General features: G+C 38.2%; 1 protein-coding gene across 1 annotated transcript in view; it reads left to right on the forward strand.

Moving 5' to 3' along the window:
• Positions 1-228: 228 nt before the first annotated feature.
• Positions 229-22062, forward strand: part of LOC311588727 (vomeronasal type-2 receptor 116-like) — a gene marked incomplete at both ends in the record, with an annotated part of 44581 nt that continues 22747 nt past the window's right edge. Inside the window, 3 exons of the mRNA XM_084766676.1 lie at positions 229-437; positions 7904-8195; positions 10924-11730. Coding sequence (XP_084622802.1) covers positions 229-437; positions 7904-8195; positions 10924-11730 — 1308 coding nt within the window. The remainder of the gene's footprint in view (positions 438-7903; positions 8196-10923; positions 11731-22062) is intronic.

Below are 22062 nucleotides of genomic sequence, written 5' to 3' on the forward strand. Positions count from 1 at the left end.
GGACGCAGATGTAGAGAGAGTCTAAGGGAAAAAAGTCTTTCAGAACTCACAATGGCAGTGGAAGAAGTATCAGGAAAAACTGTGTGCTGATTAGTGTGACAGCTGCACCCATCAACAAAGTTAGAAGCGCACATGCTCACAAACACTTGAGATCAATATATACCTGCTGGACGTCATTAGGTATGTATCTATCAGTCTTGTGCCTGAGCAGATGCACATGTTAATAGGATGTTCTGGATTTTCATCTTTGGGCTTCTGTATATTCCCAATTTTGTGTGTGATTCAACTAGCAGTCACTGCTATGCAAACATTGGTGAATATCTTTTCCATGAAGGAGATATGCAGATTTATGCATTTATTCCTCTTGCTGACATCCATGAAGAAAAATATATTAAACATGAATATGTGCCACATCACTTTCAGAACCTTAATGTATGGTAAGTACAATTATTCATCCTCAGAGTTGAAGATTCCTGAGACTAAAAGAATGTATGGATTAAAACTTTCTTGAATTTTTCACAATTTTTCTTTTCCATTCTCAAAGCACTTCAAACATATTTTCATGTGTACTTCTTTTCCTCTTTCAAGGAGAAGTAACAATTTTGATGCCTGGAGTGCCTAGAAAGTCTTGACTATGTTACATGTAGCTGAATTCAGAACAGGACTGTCACTATTAACATTAGGATGCACTTCACTTCTCTACACATGTCTTTGTGTATATCCTTTTGTAATATTTCAATGTTTCTTTGTTAAATGTGTTTATTCTCAAACAGACTTTATATATTTTTATTAATTTTTTACACATGTATTCATATTATTACATTTATATACAATAAATTAACTATAGTAAGAAGAACCATGACACAGTCAGGAATTATATAAATGTTACATTCTTAGTGTTTTGGTTATTTTATTTGGCACCCTTATAACTCAATTACAATACAAGGTTTACTTCCAATATTTTTAAAGTTCTATTGCAGGCTGTTTAAGATAAATGAGTTATACATATTTTAATGTATACCTGTTGGCCGTATATGTTTCCAGTGCTTCCCTCGTTTGTATGGATGTGATCACCAAAAAGATACTCTTGATGTGAGGGTGGCCACATAAGGCCTTTATTTTTAGATTTTCATAAATATGCAAGGTTAAGGAATAGTGTCAAGAGAAGTCTGATTTCCTTTAACAAATGACAAATATTCAAGTGTGTCTCTTTATAAGGGAAATATATTGTGGCTATCTTATATAGACATCCCAAATCTCAATGGATAAATATAAAAAAAAACATGAAATAGAGCAATTGAGCTTGTAAGATGTTTGAACACATGAGATAATTGTTATGAGGACAATAGGCAGAAATTTACAAGAAAAACTATCCTTCTTAAGGTAAATTGTTCTCAGTGTGACAGTGCTGTGTAATTCGTAACACCATGGTGGGGTGTTAAGTAAAACTACAGGAATGGTGGACGAAGGAATGTGTTCATATATAAAATTCATGGGATGTTTGGGGGTCTTGACACATTTCATTGGAAACTAACATAACAAAGATGGTCACGGTACCAAAATTTTCTGTGTAGATGAAAACATTTATATCTCAATGCAGTGATTAAAGTTAGATCCAAATTCTTAAGGATCATATCTCAAATAAGATCATAAATTTGTCTGATAAACTTAGCAGACTGAGGACTTTGGATGCTGGTTGGAGCCCCTTCTACTACATAATAATTAATGCCTCTTGTTACTCTCTTTTTTTCTGCTCTCTTTGTTTTCAGTAGCTCAGGCACGAATGTACATCTGTATGAATTTTTCTTTTGTCACCCTGCAATAAGCATATATATATATATATATATATATATATATATATATATATATATATATATATGAAAGGAATATACTTTCAGTTATGTGAGCCCCGAGTGTCTGGCTTGTTTCATTTGTTTTTTCAAGTCAAGTACACTTTACTTTCTAAATGTACTACTGTAATTACAGCCTTCCCTTGTGTGGGGTTGATCCCTAGTAGTGACAACAGTAAAGAAACTGAACATCTCTCCTCCAGTAACTATCGAATCTCATGAGCATGGCTGTTAGGGGTTAGACTTCATGTCCATTTCCTTTTCCATACTGGCATTTTGTCATGTTTAAGCATACATAATCTTGCTCATACTTTCATAATCATTCTGTGTTAAATGTGCAACTATGTGCACAGAACATATTCCTACCTTGAAGTTATTCTCAAAGCCTCTGGCTCTGACAATCTTCCCACTTCCCTTTAAGCATGATCCATCAGCCTTGTTTGTATGGGTGTGATATGTAAGCCACAATTATGGCTGAGAACATGATAGTCTTCTATTATCTGTACCATGATCAGTCCTCAGTTTCTGTATTATTTGCCGTGTACTGCAAAAGGAAGCTGCTCTGGTGAGGGCTGAGGGATGCACTAACTAATGGTAAAGCAATAAGACATTAGGAGTTGATTTCCAGGGTGTCCATTTAGAAGACTAACAGTCCTAAGTTCTCCCCTTGGGTCTATGACCTACTTAGTCACAGACTCTGGCCATTTCTATAGTGCCATGCATTGGTTCCATGTCATCTGGGGACTTTAACCAAATCAGACAAAGGTATTTCAACATACAGCATGTGTACCCAATTTAACTTCAGAGGGACTATCATATAAGGCCTGTTGTTCCTGGATCCCTCATGGTTTTATGATGGGTGACAGTGATGGTTACCTTTATTTTCTTTGGTGGCATGCATAGAACCTTTCAGCCAGGAAAGATAGGCATTCAGGTCAGTACCAGTTTTATTTCATCATGTTACCTAATTCAAATACCTAGTATTCTCTACAGGATCCAATCTGGTACCTTCCTAATATTCTACTTTCTTTTTAATGTTTTACTTTTATTTTATTTTTAATTTGTTCACTTTACATCTCAATTGTAGCCCCTTCTCCCTTTGATTCCCAGTCTCACACTCCCTCCCTCATGCTGCTCCCTCTTCCTCTCTCCTAGTCATCAAAAGGGGAAGCCCCCTCTCCTCTCATGTGACCTCAGCCTATCAAGTCTCATCTGGACTGCTTGTGATTACTTCCTCAGTATCTGGCATGGCTGCCTGCCACTGGGAGGTGTTCAATGAGTGGTCACCAGAGTCCATGTTGAAGTAACCCCTACTCCACCTTGGTAGAACCACAAGGTGACTCTGCTGCCTATGAACTACATCTGAGCAGAAGTCCTCAGCATGCATGGTCCTTGCTTGATGCATCACTCTCTGCAGCAGCCCCTACAACCCGCCCAAATTTGTTGGCTTCTTTGGACTCCTTATGGAGCACCTGTCTACTCCAGGTCCTTCTATCTCCCAAGTCTTCCCTAAGACTCCCTCCTCTCAACTCCAAAGTGTGGCTGTGAGTCACAGCATCTTCCTTGATCCCTTCCTGGGTGGAGTACTATATTAATGAGATATGGAGGGAGTGGGAATTGTTGCCTAGTTCTGATTTTACTGGAACTTGTTTGCATTTGTCTCCATTTAATTTGATGTTGGCTATCTGCTTGCAGTGTTTGGCCTTTATGATGCTTATGTATGTGCCTTGATCTCTCTGAAACATGAATGGGTATTGGATTTTGTCAAATGCGTTCTTGTCATCTAAGGAGATGATCATGTTTTTTCTTTCAGTTTGTTTATGTGGTAGATTACATTGATTGACTACTGTATATTGAATGATCCCTGCATGCCTGGTACAAAGATTACTTGGTCATGGTGCATGATATTTTTAACATGTTCTTGGATTAAGTTTGTTAATATTTTATTAAATGTACTTGAATTAACTTTCATAATAGAAATTTGCCTGGAATTCTCTTTCTTTCTTGGGCCTTTGTGTGGTTCAGGTATCAAGGTGACTGTGGCCTCATACACCGAGTTTGTTAATGTTCCTTCCATTTCTATTTTTTGAAATAGTTTGAAGAGAATTTGTATTAGCTCTTCTTTTCAGGTATGGGAGAATTCTGTGCTGAAGCCATCTGACTCTGGGAGTTTTATGGATTGGGGGCATTGGATGATTGCTTCTATTTCAACAGGAGATATAGGACTATTTATATTTGTTCACATGATCTTGATTCAACTTCAGGAAGTGGACTCTATCAAAATTATCACTTACATGTAGATTTCCAAATTTTGTGTCATGTAGCCTTTTGAAGTATGACTAAATGATTCTTTGGATTTTCATGGTGTCTGTTGTCATATCTTTCTTTTCAGTTCTGATTTTGTTGATTTGGGTAGTGTCTCTCTGCCTTTTAGTTTGGCTAAGAGTTTGTTTATCTTGTTGATTTTCTTAAAGAACCAGCTATTGGTTCCATTCATTCTCTGAATTGTTCACTTTGTTTCTAATTTTTAGATGTCCGCCCTGAATTTGATTTTTTTCAGCTTTCTAGCCCTTTCTGCTTCTTTTGCTAGATCTTCCAAATGTACCAAGGAGCCATTAAGTTGCTTGTATGAAAAGTTTCTCTTTATAAAGGCAATTAGTGCTATGAACTCTCCTCTTAACACTGCTTTCCTTGTGTCTTCATAAGGTGTATATGTTGTATAATCATTTTCATGGACTTGTAGGAAGTCCCTAATTTCTTATTTTATTCCTTCCCTGACCCAGTTGTCATTGAGTGAACAGTTGTTCCGTTTCCATGTATGTGTGGGCTTTTTTGTTATTTCTGTTGTTATTGAGGTCCAGCTTTAGGCTATGGAGGCCAAAGGTATAAGGTGTTATGTAAATCTTCTTGTTTCTGTTGAGGCTTGTTTTATGACCTACAATATGCTCAATATTGGAGAAGGTTCTTTGAAGTACTGAGAAGAAGTTACAACCTTTTGTGTTTGTGTAAAAAGTTCCGTAAATATCTATTAGGTCCATTTGATTTTTGACATCTATTATTATCATTATTTCTCAGTTTATCTTCTGTTCTGTTGACCTTTCCTTTGTTGAGAGGGGGTGGTGGAAGTCTCCCATTATTAATGTGTGGAAATCAACGTGTGGTTTAAACTTTATTAATTTTTCTATAGCAAATATGTGCACTTGTATTTGGGGCATAGATGTTCAGAATTGTGATGTCACCTAGGTTGACTTATCCTATGTGAGTATGTCCTTCCTCGTCTCTTTTGATTAAGTTTGGATAAAAGTCTATTTATTAGATATTAAACTGGTTCCTCTAGCTTGTTTTTGTCAGTTTGCTTGGAAGACATTCTAGCCCATGACTCTCAGGTAATGTCTATCTTTGTTGCTGAGGTGTTTTTCCTGTATGAACCAAAATGTTGGGTCCTCTTTATGCATCCATTCTGTTATTCTCTGTCTTTATTGGAGAGTAGAGACAGGTGATGTTGAGAAAGATTAATGACCAGTGACTGCTAAGTTCTTTTATTATTATATTGGTTGTAGTACTGTATATATGTGCTTATCTAATTTCTGTTTGCTAAAGTGAAGTTACCTATGTCCAGTGTTTTACTAGTTGTAGTTAACCTCCTTAGGCTGGAGTTTCCCTCATAGTATCTCCTGTAGGGCTGAGTTTGTGGATAGGTACTGTTTAAATTTGTTTTTGCTGTGGAATATCTTGCTTTTTCCATCTATGGTTATTGAATATTTGCTTCATATACTAGTCTGGACTCTCATATGTGTTCTCTTAGAGTTTGTAAGACATCTGGCCAGGCCCTTCGGATTTTACAGTTTCTGCTGAAAAATATTTAACCTTCTTAATGTGACTCAGAATGTTTACTCTAGTTATGTACAATTCACCAAGATTACAGACCTCTAGTTTGTTTAAATTGGTACCTTGTATTTTAATTTTGAGAGTTATTCTAATAGATTTTAATTAAAATATTTTAATTTTTATGGTTTTCATTTCATCTTGGTAAATACAATTGAATCCTTTGGATTCTTTTGTTTGTTTTGAGACAGTGTTTCTCTGCATAGCCTTGGATATCCTAGGCTTAAATTCTAGACTGGGCTAGCCTTGAACTCACAGTGATCCACCTGCCTCTGCATCCCAAGAGCTAGGATTGAAGGCATGTGACTCCATGTCTGGCTACAGTTCAATCTTTTATTATTCATTTTTAATTATAATATATACTAAGTGTTTTGTTGCATTTCATTTTGTGTGAAACTTCTAGAGAAATCTATTAATTTCAAAAGAAACATACCTCATTGCATGCAATCTGTAAATTTCAGCAACATCCCTGAAAAAAACTCTACAGATGGAAATAAAATGTATAATTTCTTTTTTTTAAATGAAACGTATAATTTCTAGAGCCAGCATGTGTGTCAGATATGTAGCAGACCAGTAACAATCAAAAGGGGGAAGCGGTTGAAAAAGAAGAAGGGAAACACAAGAATCAGAGATGCAATAATTTGTTGAAGCAAGTAAGCAAACAAGCAAAGGAACACGAACTTAAAACAAGAACAATGCAAAACCCAAAAGAAATAAAAACAAATATATGTGACTAAAAGGACAGGATTTTGCAGAATTAAAAAATTATATCTAGAGGTACTCTGTCACTTTCTTTTTCAGGTATGTTTAATGAAGGTTTAACATCTTATTCTATATATCTTTCCAAAATACAAAGATAAATTGCTTTTCTGTGAAACCCTACAATATTTTAATATTGAGTATTTCTACCTCCAACTGAAGAAGAATTAACAAAATATAACCTTAAAGACACTATTTTGTGAACAGAACATTTTGACAGCAATGAAATTGCCATTCCTTTGTGTGTGGGGTTTTGGCATCATAAAATGTGTAAAGTTTTTCCCTCACCATGTTATTATTGAACAGATCAAAACTTGAGTAATAACATAAAATGCTCTAGGTGCATGTGTGAGGACCTGTATATATATCTCCCTGAAAGCATGCATGTCCTCTTGTAATCTAATTATTATATGGAGGAGAGAGACAGGGAGAGATGACTCACTACAAGTTTGCTGGCCAGAGTGCCAGGCTTATGCACTGAAAGCAATAAAGAAAATGTGGTGTCAGTTGATGCGCTATTCTCTCTTTATCACAGCACTGAAGAAGGGGAAGCAGAAATAATCTTAGTAACTTCAAGTCCAGATTGGTTACAGAGTGTTGACTACATGGTCAAACTCTGTCTAAATCAATCAAATGAGTCAGTCAGTCAGGCAGTCAATATTTAATACAACTGGTCAAGAGACACTTTGTGAAATAGTGTGGACAGCTTGGACTGACACTAAAGGTCCTCTGTCTTGCACTCTTAGTTGTTGATGTTTATGTAGTTTTCTATGTACATAGTCACAGAATCAATTCACACAACTCACAAATATATGCAAAAGAAAATAAATTTGGATGGGTGTTTACCTGAATTAATTAAGCCAAAGAAGAATCAGAGGCAGGAATGTCTCCATGAATTCAAGACCAGAACTCTCTACATATTATATTCTAGGACACACTACTAAAAAACAAATCATAGAGATGAAAACTATGGACATAAATTATTTGAATTAACTTTGTGTTATTTTTAAATAGGAGATTGTCACAGAAAACAAGATGATTAGATGAAGATAAACTGAATTTTTTTTAATTGTAGAAGCTGAAGGTCTTAGATCCAGACATCAAAGTTCTGATATTTTGTCAGACTCTTATTTCTTATTCATGGACAGGTTTTTATCCATAAAAGACTAAGAAAGCCATATAATAATAAATTAAAATCCCAGAGCTCATAATTAATGAGTGCTAATACTGTAGAATTTTACTTAATCCTATTTAATTATGCATTCTTCTAATTTTAGCCATTCATGAAAAGATATTAAAAACTGGATTTTAAAAAGATATTGGGATTTGAATTAGAAAAGCAATTGCACTAAATAGGAAAGTTCGATGATCTATGCCTTTATACTGTGTATTTTATGGAATTTGTGCAGGTATAATTTTAAGAACTACCAGGTGTTTCTGGCCCTGATATTTGCCATTGAGGAGGTCAACAGGAACCCCTATCTTCTACCCAACACAACTCTGGGCTTTGACCTTTATTCTACTTTACATTCTGAAAGGGATAGTTTTGGTTTTGTCATGTTCTGGTTAACACGGCTCATCAGTCCCATTGTTAATTACAACTGTGGAGAGAAGAAAACATCACTTGCTGCATTCACAGGAACACCAATGTCAACATCTTCCTATATTGTTTCACTGCTACAACTCTACAACATACCTCAGGTGGGTGAGGCGCCAATGTCTGTCTTTGCTCTGGCAAGTCCAGGGTTGGATTTCTGGTACTGGATGCAGAATCTCCATTGACTTTATCTCAGGCAACTAATTAGGATTTAAAGAAGAATGATAGGAGGGAGCCCAGAGTTCCTTCTCTAGTCACTGTCTGTACTGTAGCTTAGGAGGAGAACTCAAATTGACCACAAGTTTCCTATATCCGGGGGTGCAAATGCAGATTCTAGCAAAAAACAAAAACAAAAAAAAAGCAAAAACAAAAACACGAAAAAAATCAAAAAGACCCCACAAACCTGAGAGGGTCATTAAAGGAGGCTCCTTGTTCTATAGATAGGCTCTTTTGTGGAGATCTCTGGAAAGCTAAAGTATGCCTGTTTGTATGTGAGGGCTGTTGGGGAACCGTGAGCCTATTCTCTTATTTCTGAATCCATGGTGAAATAATAAGAAAGAAATAGAAAATAGACAACACACACACACAAATAAACACATAAACACACACACAAACACACACATTCAAGAGAAAATGTGGATAAAGTTAAACATCTTAATTTCAATTCCATTTATTGTTGGTCACCATATTTATACTTCTATGAAAAAGAATTGCCTCATAGTAAAAAGATACAATTACTGACAAAAACAGATTAATGCTAAAATACAACAGGTTACATGTCTTAAAATTAAATTTTTCTTCTCTATGTGTCCATTAAATAAGCTCTTGGTGAGTGCAGAATGACAATGTTTGACAAAGAATAAAGCTTAACAGGGTCTAAGTTACAAGATTATATGTCTTTTCCATTAGGACCAACCCGGTTACACAGTGTCCACCTTTCTCTTAGTTTATAGTAAATTCGGGACAATAATTTTATCTTTCTTTCATTTCAAGAAAGAAAGTAAATTTAAAATGACAGCATGTAATACCATAAGGTGACAGGATGTAAGGGATTATAACTGAACAGTTTGTACATTCAGACATTAGAGTTTATACTTAATTTAGACATATTTAGGTAGCTCCATCATATGGGTTCATGAGAAGGTTAAGCCAACTAGTGAATATTTATGGTGTATACCAAGATACATGGTGTCATCTGGAGTGAAAGCTTATCTGAGGCCACAATTCTGCTTCAAGGCTGTTCCCTAGTGTGGTGTATAGAGGTCCTCAAAGGTGTTTATTGATGTTATAGTTTTGGAAGATCTAAAACAATTTAGCTTTTAAAATTGTTTGAATTAAACCAGAAATTCTATTATCTGGAATTAGTTCGTCTGAACAGCAGTAAATCTTTCAGTAAGATAGTGTACTCAGTTTGGTCAAGCATAGTTTATCAATACCCAGGAAAGGAAGATGCAGCAGTGCACAACTGACAGAAGTGTCAGACATTGGAAGCAATTCTGGGGTGCATAAAGGTACAGACTTGCAGAATACCAGATCCCTTCCAGAGAGTTCTCATGTCTACTGGACATCAACGAATGGCTGTTGACATCACATCTGAGGCTGGAAGGATTTTTGAGGTGCATCATGGTACTGAGCTTGCAAATTGATAGATCCTTTCCAGAAAGCTCATATGCCCATTTAACTCATTTAACAGATTGGCTCAGAGGCTGGAAGCAATTCTTTGGGTGCATCACAGTACAGACCTTGTAAAAGACCAGATTGCCTCCTAGAAAACTCACATGCCTAACTATCTCCTTTAAGAGGATGGCTCTTGCAAGTGACCCGTGGGACTAGGAGTCAAGGATCCTATGTTGACGTTATAAATATCTTGAAATGTAAAATAGGTACATTTGAATTAATCACGTTGTTGCAGGCTCTTTGCTTACAATGTGAAACCCAAGATTTTGTACTGGAAAAATCTGCTCTTAGTGTAGTGTCGCTCACCCCTTTCACACATTCTTTAATCCAAGAGTTTTCTGGAAACAAGATTAAATAATGTCAACAACAGGTCAGGAGGCAGAGCTAGCAACCAGTTGACAGAGAGTGAACATAGGAAAAAATGTATAGAGAATGGGTCAGGTTTAAATATGCTCAATTCTTCCAAGGAAAAGAGGACTTGAGGAATCAGGGCACAGAGAGATGGGGGAGCAGATTGATCTGGATATTTTACAGAGACACATTGAGAAGAGGACAAGATAGACACAGGTGAAGATAAATAGAGCCAGAGAATGAGCATGAAGACTACAAGAGATTGCTAGAGTCAGTTTGAGGAAAAGCAGAGCAATTCAGTGAGAGGACAAGACAGAAGCTAGACTGAATCAGTCATCATGGAAAGGAGTTTGAGCCAGAACACCTGATAGAATTCAGAAAGAGCCAGAGAGAATTCAGAATGAAGAATAAAAGTGAGCGTATTCAGCGGGAAGACTCAGAGGTTGAAATCATTCTAGGCCTAACTAAGATAGTGTGAAGTCTAGAGGTTTTAAGGACTAGGACTAGGTTACTAGAACTACAATTACTTCAGATGAACAACAAAATACTTTGATGTCATGTACCAAAGAAAGTGTAAGGGTACTTGATATATCCACATGTCCAGGAATGAGAGGTGGATGAGTCCTGCTAGAGTATTTAACCTGAACACTTGTCTGCAATTTTTGTGGAAAACACTGTATTGGATTTGTATTTTAAAAATTACAATTCCATTCTCATTATGACTGTTTCCATGTGTTGATTCATGACTGAGCTTGTATTTGATGCCAGTGTTCTTTCTCTGGTTTCCCATGTGTTTCTCTTCAGCTCACTTTTGGGCCTTTCGATTCTACCTTGAATGACCAAGGTCAGTTTCCTTCTCTCTATCAGATGGCTCCCAAGGACACCTATCTCTCACTTGCCATAGTCTCTTTGCTGCTTCATTTCAGCTGGTCCTGGGTTGGTCTGATCCTCCAAGATGACAGCAAAGGGACTCAGTTTCTGTCAGAATTGAGAGAAAATATGGACAATGGTAACATCTGTATTGAGTTTGTGAATATTATCCCTGCCACTTCATCTATAGGCTCCAATAACTTGGGTGAAAATCTGGAGAGCATTCTGAAATCATCAACAAATGTCATAGTTATTTATGGGAACATTGTTTCTTCACAAGGCTTAATGTTTCACATTGCAAAACTCTTAGTGACATGGAAAGTCTGGGTCTTGAACTTTCCATGGGATGTTGACAACCATTATGATTATTTCATGGTAGGCTCACTTCATGGGAGTCTCATATTTTCACACCACCATGAAGAGATGGTTGGATTTACCAATTTTCTTCACACACTTACTCCCTACAAATATCCAGAAGACACTTTTCTTCCTAAGCTTTGGGCTTTATTCTTCAACTGCTCATTTCATGGGTTTCGTTGTCAAATTTTGGAGAACTGCCAACCAAATGCTTCTTTGGAGTTACTGCCCAGACATATTTTTGACACAGCCATGAGTGAAGAGAGTTATAACATATACAATGCAGTGTATGCTGTGGCCTACAGTCTGCATGAGATGAGACTTCAACAAATACAGACACAGCAATATGCTAATGGAGAAGAAATGGTATTCTTCCACTGGCAGGTAATATCCCTTCCTGTGTGTTGTAATATCAGCACTGTGACTTTTTTTTATTATTTTCTATGGCACTCCAATAGGGCAGCACAAATTTTAGATCAGAAACATACTATATTCCCTGTCTGGAGGTTAATGCAAAACCACGTGTAAATGTCCTTTATAAAATGCATGACAAGAATAGGGGAAAACCAACATTAAATTATCATTCTTTCTTATAACATTTTGCCCTCAGAGTTCTCTTCATAATCTTTTTAATATGAAAAGTTGAGATTTTTCATATGTTTACAAATAGCTTGGCCATACAGTTAGTCTCTTCTCTTACTAGCTCATAACTTAAAATAATCTATTCATACTGATCTACATTCTGCTTCATGGCTGGTTACCTCTGTTCAAGTGCCATACATCTCTCCTCCCCACATCTTCACCAAAAATCCCTCACGCCAGAATATCTCAGAATACTTTCTGTCTGACAATGTCCCACCTTCTATTCTATACTTTCCCACAGTCCCTAGGCTTTTATCTAAAGTTATTGTATCCATGCAATACACAAGAACTTCTCTCCATATGCCCACTTTAAATCCAATACAAGTTTGTTTTTCTTCTAATAATCAACTATATACATAAAAACAACTATGAGACAACCAGGGAAGTTTTACATTCACAGGGTCAAGTCCATATGTCCTTACAGAAAGTGCTCTACTATATTCTATCTTTATGGGTTTTATATCCAAATCAGTTTTATTATAGCTTTTATTTAACAGCCTAAAATTTTTGACCTTAAAATTTCTTCTTAAATCCTAAATAATTTAAGCTTACTTTTAAGTCTGTAACTGTCAAGTCTTCAACCTCATCAAGGCTTGAGAACAAAATAATCTCTTAGTATGTAAGAAGTATAAGGAAGTAGTTTAAAACATAGAGAATTGACAGAGAGCTGACTGCCTCAATAGTCACCCAGATTTAATTATAGTGTTGAAACGTCATCTTCAGCCTCCTTGCCCAGAATATCTGACAGACATGTGAAAATGTGTGCTGCCAGCACCTGACATGTCTCATTATCAGAAAATCCTTAAAACAATAAAACATCTTCAAACGCAATTTATGGCTGGTCTCTGAGGCCTTGAAGACCACCTATATTATTGTACACATTTATATCGTGCTTACTAATTATCTGTCTTTCTATAGTATATGTGAATAGACAAATGTTGATTTTTTTCTAGCTATTTACTATGTGTTTAACCTAGGATATATATTTATGTGATAAGGCAGGCTGGTATCTCAGATGACCCTGAATTTGATTAACTATTGACTTGTATTACTTAATTATGCTAAACAGTTTGTAATAGCAGGTTTTAAAAGGACTGGAAGTAAACCTCCTCTTCATGAATGAATTGTATAGGTCCAATATGTTATACAAGAGCTGTAGCAGATGTACATATGTCTATCAAAATACTTTAAAATTTATCAATACACAATAATCTATACCAAAGTATCAAAAGTAACCTTAATTCTGTATCAAGGTACAAAAACCCGTACTATTGTAAGCAAAAATAACCTTATTTTTATGTAAATGTACACAGTATTAAAGCGGTGTAAGATTAATGGTTTATAAAATGATTTTTGGTTTAAGAGCAGATTCAATAATCTACCCTTTTCCCCTATTAATCCTATACTCTTCCTAAATCTTATGCCCTGTCTACCGCCAATTTCTTCTGAATATCTTTACCAATATCTAAGAAAAAATGATGGAGTAAGGAAAGGAAAGAGAAAGCCATGAGTCGGCTTCCCTATGAGTCTTTCCCTAATCAAGATCATTAACAACCTGTAAGCAAGCCCTTTTAATGATAAGCATCCATAGCACCCAAACACACGTTTAACTGTTTAGTTTTTTTTTTGTTTTGTTTTTGTTTCTTTTTAAGCTGGTTGACTAAGTCTGGATTTTTTTGGTGTCTTCCTGTGTATGCACTTGGCTCCTCCTTCCTGTGCTGTGCTGTGTTGTGTTGTGCTGGCTGTGCTGTGCTTAGTCATGCACAGCTGTTTTTCTCTGTGCCAGAATTAAAGCTTTAAAGGGCTAAGCCATCTGCCATTATCTACTAGACAGGAAGGAGTGGTCCTGCAATGTTTCAGCTGTTTGTGGCTTCTCAGTGGTATCCCTGCTGCTGCACTGGATGCTCCATATAATGTGGACTCTGCAGGGTGTGAGTGGACTTGCTGGAGAGACTGTTGCACAGCTCTGACCAACTTCCAGGGAGCCATCTGTTCACAGGCACCTTTCTCTTAGGTGGCAGAACATTTTTTTAATATATTTAGATATTTTGTTTATTTTTGAAATTATAATATAATTACAAAAATTCTCCCTTCTCTTCCTTCCTTCAAAATCATCCTATACCCCTTTGTGCTCTCTTTTAAATTCATTACCTATTTTTTAAATCAATTGATTTTGTATGCATATATGTATTTGTTTTTTTCCTTTTTTATTTGATTTTTTAATTTTCATGGTTTGCTAATTTTCTTTTTTTCTTTCTTTTATATTAATTTATTCATAATACATATAGATTGTTAGCCCTTCCCTTGTTTCCTCCTATTCCTCCCTCCCTCCCACTTCCCCCCTTCTCCCCTCCCCTATGTCTGTGATCGAGGGAAGCCTCCTCCCACTATATATGCTCTTACGGTACCAAGTCTCCTCTTGATAACTTGCTATCCTTCCTATGAGTGCCGCCAGGCCTCCCCATCCAGGAGATGTGGTCAGAAAAGGGGCACCAGAGTTCATGTGAGAGTCAGATCTCACTCTCCACTCAACAGTGGAGAATATCCTGTTCATCAGCTAGGTCTTGGTAGGGGTTTGAAGGTTACTGCTTATATTCTCCTTGGCTGGTGCCTTAGTTTGAAGAGGACCCCAGGACCCAGATCTGCCTGTCATAAAGTTCTTCTTGTAGGTTTCCAGGAACCTGTGGAACCTACTATTTACCCATTCTTTCATCCTACTCTCACCTAAAGTCTCAATAGGATGTCCTCTTCTCTGACCCACTTTCCTGGTAAGTAAAGTTTGTTTTTTGGTTTTCTTAAATTTATTTATTTTTCATTTTTTCTCCTTTATTAATTTATTCTTGTACATCTCAATGGTTATCCCATCCCTTTTATCCACCCATTCTTCCCTCCCTCCCATTTTCCCCTTATTCCCCTCTCCTATGACTATTTCTGAGGGGGATTACCTCCCCCTGTATATGATCATAGGGTATCAAGTCTCTTCTTGGTAACCTGCTCTCCTTCCTCTGAGTGCCCCCATGTCTCCCCCTCCAGGGGACATGGTCAAAGGTGAGGCACCAGAGTATGTGAGAAAGTAATATCCCACTCTCCACTCTACTGTGGAGAGTGTTCTTGTCTAGATCTGGGTAGGGATTTAAGGTTTACCGCCTGTATTGTCCTTGGCTGGTTCCTTGGTTTGAGCGGGACCCCTGTGCCCAAATCTGCCTATCATAATGTTCTACTTGTAGGCTTCTAGGACCCTCTGGATCCTTCTACTTTGCCATTCTCCCATGATTCTCTCATCTAGGGTCCCACTAGAATGTCCTCCCCTCTGTCGCAGTTCCCTGGTAAGTGAAGGCTTTCGTGGGACATGCCCCTTGGGCTAATATGCAGATATAAGTGAGTATATACAATTTGAGTCTTTCTGCTTCTGGGTTAACTCACTCATTATGATCATTTCTAGCTCAATCCATTTATCCACAGATTTCAGGAATTCCTTGTTTTTAATAGCTGAATAGTATTCCATAGTGTATATGTACCACAGTTTCTTTATCCATTCTTCTATTGAGGGACACTTAGGCTGTTTCCATGTTCTGGCTATTATGAATAAGGCTGCTATGAACATGGCTGAGCAAATTTTCTTGTTGTGTGCTGGAGCATCTTCTGGGTATATTCCAAGGAATGGAATAGCTGGGTCTTGAGGAAGCCCTAGTCCTATTTTTCTGAGATAGCACCAGATAGATTTCCAAAGTGGTTGTACTAGTTTGCATTCCCACCAGCAATGAAGGAGTGTTCCTCTCTCCCCACATCCTTGCCAGCATGTGGTGTCACTTGAATTTTTGATCTTAGCCATTCAGATGCGTGTAAGATGGAATCTCAGAGTTGTTTTGATTTGCTTTTCCCTGATGATTAAGGAGGTTGAACATTTCTTTAAGTGTCTCAGCCATTTGATATTCCTGTATTGAGAATTCTCTGTTTAGTTCCAAGCCCCATTTCTCAATTGGGTTATTTGGTTTGGTGGTGTTTAATTTCTTGAGTTCTTTATATATTTTGAATATTAGACCTTTGTCAGATGAACGGTTGGTGAAGATCTTTTCCCAGTTTGTAGGCTGTCGCTTTGTTCTCTTGACAGTGTCTACTGCCTTACAGAAGCTTCTCAGACTCATGAGGTCCCATTTATTAATTGTTGACATTAATGTCTGGGCTGTTGGTGTTCTGTTCAGGAAGTTGTCTCCTGTGCCAATATGTTCCAGGCTCTTCCCCCTTTTTCTTCTAAGTGACTTAGTGTCTCTGGTTTTATGTTGAAGTCTTTAATCCACTTGGATTTGAGTTTTGTACAAGGTGACAAATATGGGTCCAGTTGCATTTTTTTACACATAGACATCCAGTTAGACCAGCACCATTTGTTGAAGATGCTATCCCTTTTCCATTGAATGGATTTGGCTTCTTTGTCAAAAATCAAGTGACCATATATGTGTGGATTCATATCTGGGTCTTCGATTCGATTCCACTGATCAACCAGCCTGTTGCTGTGCCCGTACCATGCTGTTTTAATTACTCTTGCTTTATAGTACAGTTTGAGATCAGGTATGGAGACTCCTCCGGATCAGCTTTTATTGTACAAGACTGTTTTAGCTATTCTGGGTTTTTTGTTTTTCCATATGAAGTTCAGAATTGAACTTTCAATGTATTTAAAAAATTGTGTAGGTATTTTGATAGGGATTGCATTGAATATATAGATTGCTTTTGGTAGGATGGCCATTTTTATTATGTTAATTCTCCCGATCCATGAGCAAGGAAGATCATTCCATCTTCTCATGTCATCTTCAATCTCTTTCTTTAGAGTTTTGAAATTTTTTTCAAAAAAGTCCTTCACTTGCTTAGTTAGAGTAACTCCTAAGTACTTTATATTGCTTGTGGCTAATGTGAAGGGTGTAGTTTTCCTAATTTCTTCCTCTGCAAGCTTGTCATTTGTGTATAGGAAGGCTACAGACTTTTTTGAGTTAATTTTGTATCCAGCCAATTTGCTGAAGGTGTTTATCAGCTGTAGGAGTTCTCTGGTGGAATTTTGAGGGTCACTTATGTAGACTATCATATCATCTGCAAATAGGGATAATTTGACTTCCTCCTTTCCCATTTGAATACCCTTGATCTCCTTATGTTGTCTTATTGCTCTGGCTAAAACTTCGAGTACTATATATTGGAGAGATATGGAGAGAGTGGGCAGCCTTGCCTTGTTCCTGATTTTAGAGAAATTTCCTTGAGTATCTCACCATTTACTTTGATTTTGGCTATTGGCTTCCTATATATAGCCTTTATTATGTTGAGGAAAGTGCCTTGTATTCCCGATCTCTCTAAAACTTTAAACATGAATGGGTGTTGGATTTTATCAAATGCTTTTTCTGCATCCAAAGAGATGATCATGTGGTTTTTTATTTTCATTTTGTTTATGTGGTGGATTACATTGATGGATTTCCGTATATTAAACCATCCCTGCATGCCTGGAATGAAGCCTACTTGGTCATGATGAATGATATCTCTGATGTGCTCTTGTATTCGTTTTGCAAGTATTTTATTTAGTATTTTTGCATCGATGTTCATCAGAGAAATTGGTCTGAAATTCTCTTTCTTTGTTGAGTCTTTGTGAGGTTTAGGTATCAATGAGACTATGGCCTCATAGAATGAGTTTGGTAATGTTCCATCCCTTTCTATCTTTTGAAGTAGCTTGAAGAGTATCGGTATTAGCTCGCCCTTGAAGGTCTGGTAGAATTCTGCACTGAAGCCATCTGGCCCTGGGCTTTTTTTGGTTGGGAGACTATGAATGATTACTTCAATTTCTGTAGGGGAAATGGGACTATTTAGCTTGTTTATCTGTTCTTCACTCAACTTTGGCAAGTGAAATTGATCAAGAAAATCGTCCATTTCCCTTAGATTTTCAAATTTTGTTGCATATATACCTTCAAAGTAGGATCTTATGATTCTTTGTATTTCTTCAGTGTCTGTTGTTATGTCTCCCTTTTCATTTCTGATTTTGTTGATTTCAATACTGTCTCTCTGCCTTTTAGTTAGTTTGGCTAATGGTCTGTCTATCTTGTTGACTTTCTCAAAGAACCAGCTCTTGGATTTGTTGATTCTTTGGACTGTTTTCTTAGTTTCTAATTTGTTAATTTCACTCCTAAGTTTGGTTATTTCCAGACGTCTCCTCCTTTTGGGTGTTTCTGCTTCTTTTTTTCCCTAGGGCTTCTAGTTGTGTCGTTAAGGTGTTTATGTGTGATGTTTCCAATTTCTTTTTAAAGGCACTTAGTGCTATGAATTTTCCTCTTAGCACTGCTTTCAATGTATCCCACAAATTTGGGTATGTTGTTCCTTCATTTTCATTGAATTTCAGAAACTCCTTGATTTCTTTCTTTATTTCTTCCCTGACCCAGGTGTCATTTAGCAGAGAGTTGTTTAGTTTCCACATACGTGTAGGCTTTTTGTTATTTCTGTTATTGTTGAATTGCAGCCTAAGCCCATGATGATCTGATAGGATATTTCAATCCTCTTGTATCTGTTGAGGCTTTCTTTGTGAACTACGATGTGATCAATTTTGGAGAAGGTTCCATGGGGTGCAGAGAAGAAGGTATATTCTTTCTTGTTTGGGTGAAAGGTTCTATAGATATCTGTTAGATCCATTTGACCCATGGCATTGGTTAATGATGTTATTTCTTGGCTTAGTTTCTGTTTCAATGACTTGTCCTTCAGAAAGAGTGGGGTGTTGAAGTCTCCCACTATTATTGTGTGGGGATCGATATGTGGTTTAAGCCTTTTTAGCAGATCTTTTACAAATGTGGGTACCCTTGTATTGGGAGCATAGATGTTCAGAATTGTGATGTCATCTTGGTTGACTTTACCTTTGATGAGTATGAAGTGTCCATCCTCATCCTTTTTGATTAATCTTGGTTGAAAGTCTATTTTGCTCGATATTAAAATGGCTACGCCTGCTTGCTTCTTGTAACCATTTGCTTGGAATATTTTTTCCAACCTTTTATTCTGAGGTAATACCTATCATTATGGGTGAGATGTGTTTCTTGAATGCAGAAGAATGTTGGATCCTGTTTATGCACCCATTCAGTTAGTCTGTGTCTTTTTATTGGAGAATTGAGACCATTGATGTTGAAAGATATTAATGACCAGTTACTATTAAGAGTCTTAATTTTGATGTTGGTTCCAGTCGAGCATTTGTGTAGCTGTGTTTTTGCCATGGTATAGTTATCTATTTCCTGAGTAGTTTTGGTTGTAGCTTGACCCTTTGGGATGGAGTTTTCCTTCTAGTACCTTCTGTAAAGCTGGATTTGTGGATAGGTACTGTTTGAATTTGGTTTTGTCATGGAATGTTTTGTTTTCTCCATCAATGGTTATTGATAGTTTTGCTGGGTAAAGTAGTCTGGCCTGGCATCTGTGGTCTCTTAGGGTTTGCAGGATCTCTGTCCAGGCCCTTCTGGCTTTGATGGTCTCTACTGAGAAGTCGGGTGTAATTCTGATATGTTTGCCATTAAATGTTATTTGGCCCTTTTCCCTTGCAACTTTTAATATTTTTCTTTGTTCTGTATGTTTTGTGTTTTGATTATTATGTGATGGGCAGTTTTTCTTTTCTGGTCAATTCTATTTGGTGTTCTGTATGCCTCTTGTATGTTTATAGGCATCTCTTTCTTTAGATTGGGGAAATTTTCTTCTATGATTTTGTTGAGAAGAGTTTCTGGGCCTTGGAGTCTGATATCTTCTCTTTCTTCAATGCCTATTATCCTCAGATTTCTTCTTTTCATGGTGTCCTTAATTTCTTGGATGTTTTGTGTCAGGAGTTTTCCAGATTTGGCATTTTCTTTAATGGTTGCTTCAAGATCTGTTATTGTATCTTCTAGACTTGAGATTCGTTCTTCCATCTCTTGGATTCTGTCAGAAAAGCTCAGGACTGTGTCATTCGCCTTCTTCTCTGAGGCCTCACGTTCTCATTTTTCTTCTGTCTGTGTGTTTATCATTGAATCCATTTTCATCTTCATATCTTGAACGGATTTTTTTATTTCTTTCATCTGGTTGTTTACATTTTCCTGAACATTTCCCAGTTCCACTCTATGTGCTTCCTTTATGTCTCGCACCTGCTTGGCTGCGTCTTCCTGCATCTGATTTCGAATTTTATTTGTTTCCTTCGGTATCATCCTCATTACCAAGGATTTGAGGTCATTTTCTTGTGTTTCCGTTGTATTTGAGTTCTCCGGGTTGTTTTCTTTGGGATAGCTGGGAACTGGAGACACCATGTTGTTTTGGGGTTTTTTTGCATATGCTTTTACACTGTCCTTTAGACATCTTGCCATCTCTATTTTTGTTGGGTAACTTCCAGAGTTGGGTGGAGGGTGTCTGATGATAGATTCACTTGTTTTCTCACGATTTCCGTAGGCTGGAAGCCCTGATACTTCACTGGTGTGGATGGCAGGAGGTTAGCCCTGTAGTTTTGGGCTCTCACAGCCAGTGATCCTCAGCTCCCCTTTGCTGGGGGTCCTGCAATTGTTCTGGGTCTCTGAATGAGCATTGGATCAGGCCAAGGTATCCACAGCCTTTTGGGTCCCCTGCCAAGTCCAGCCAGGGATACTGGGCCCGAACCACGTTTCGAGCTCAGCTAGTTTCTCAGGGCCTGAACCGTCTGCCACAGCAGTAAAACTGCGTCTGCGCTGAGCAAGCGCCTAGGGTGGAACTGAGCACTCCTCCCAGCTTGCGTCACAGCAGGAAAACTACGACTGCAATGAGCAAGCACCTAGGGTGGAAGTGAGCACTCCGCCCAGCTTGCATCACAGCAGGAAAACTGCTACTGCACTGAGCAAGCACCTAGGGTGGAAGTGAGTGTTCCGCCCAGCTTGCGTCACAGCAGGGAAACTCCGACTGCGCTGAGCAAGCACCTAGGGTAGAAGTGAGCGCTCTGCCCATCTTGTGTCACAGCAGGAAAACTGCAGTTGCGCTGAGCTGGAGCCTAGGCTGGAAGTGAGCACTCGGCCCAGCCTGTGTCACAGCAGGGGAGCTGTGCCTTGGGCAGAATTGCTTGCTGAGCTGATCCAGCTTCTCCACGGCACAGCTCACTGAGCAAACCCAGGACTCTGGGGCTGAACTGTCTGCTGAGTCCAGTTTGGGTCACAAGGCACCACGCGACCCAAAATCTGTCCAGAGTCCCCTCTCCTGCAGCAACTCCCACCGTCCACCACACCAATCGCCTCAACTGGAAGGCTCTGAGCTGCAAACCTCAGACACCGCCGCTGGTGCCGCTGGAGCCGCTGATGCCGCTGGTGCTGCTGGTGGCACTGTTGTCTCTGCCACTGCTGTTCTGATCCAAGAAAGTCCACGCTCCTCCCATGTGCAGGGGCAAGCAGGTCCTCCGCATCCTGGTCCCTCCGAACCGTGGAGCACTTCTGCTGCTGTGCTGTGGGAACCTTGGTGTTCCTGGCTCAGAAATCTGTGCAATTCCCTGAATTGTTCGCTGGAGCTTTCAAACATGGTCCACACTGCTCTCCGCCATCTTAGATCTAAGTAAAGTTTTTCATGGGACTTATCCCTTGGACTAGTGCCTCGATATCAGTGAGTATATACCGTTTGTCTCTTTTTGCTTCTGGGTGAACTCACTCATGATAATTTCAGGATCAATCTGATTGTCCACAAATTTCGGGAATTCCTTGTTTTTAATAGCTGACTAGTATTCCATAGTGTAAATATACCACAGTTTCTCAGTCCATTCTTCCACTGAGGGACACTTAGGCTGTTTCCATGTTCTGGCTATTATGTATAAAGCAGCTATGAAGATGGTTGAGCATATGTCACTGTTGTGTGGTAGGGCATTTTCTGGGTATATTCCAAGGAGTGGGTTAGCTGGGTTTTGAGGAAGCCCTATTCCCACTTTTCTGAGAAAGTGCCAGATAGCTTTCCAAAGTGATTGTACTAGTTTGCATTCTCACCAGCAATGAAGGAGTGTCCCTCTCTCTCCAGATCCTCACCAACATGTGATGTCATTTGAGTTTTTGATCTTAGCCATTCTGATGGGCGTAAGGTGGAATCTCAATGTTGTCTTGATTTGCA

Source organism: Acomys minous (assembly GCF_964271855.1).
Source record: "Acomys minous genome assembly, chromosome: 17".
Taxonomy (NCBI): Eukaryota; Metazoa; Chordata; class Mammalia; order Rodentia; family Muridae; genus Acomys; species Acomys minous.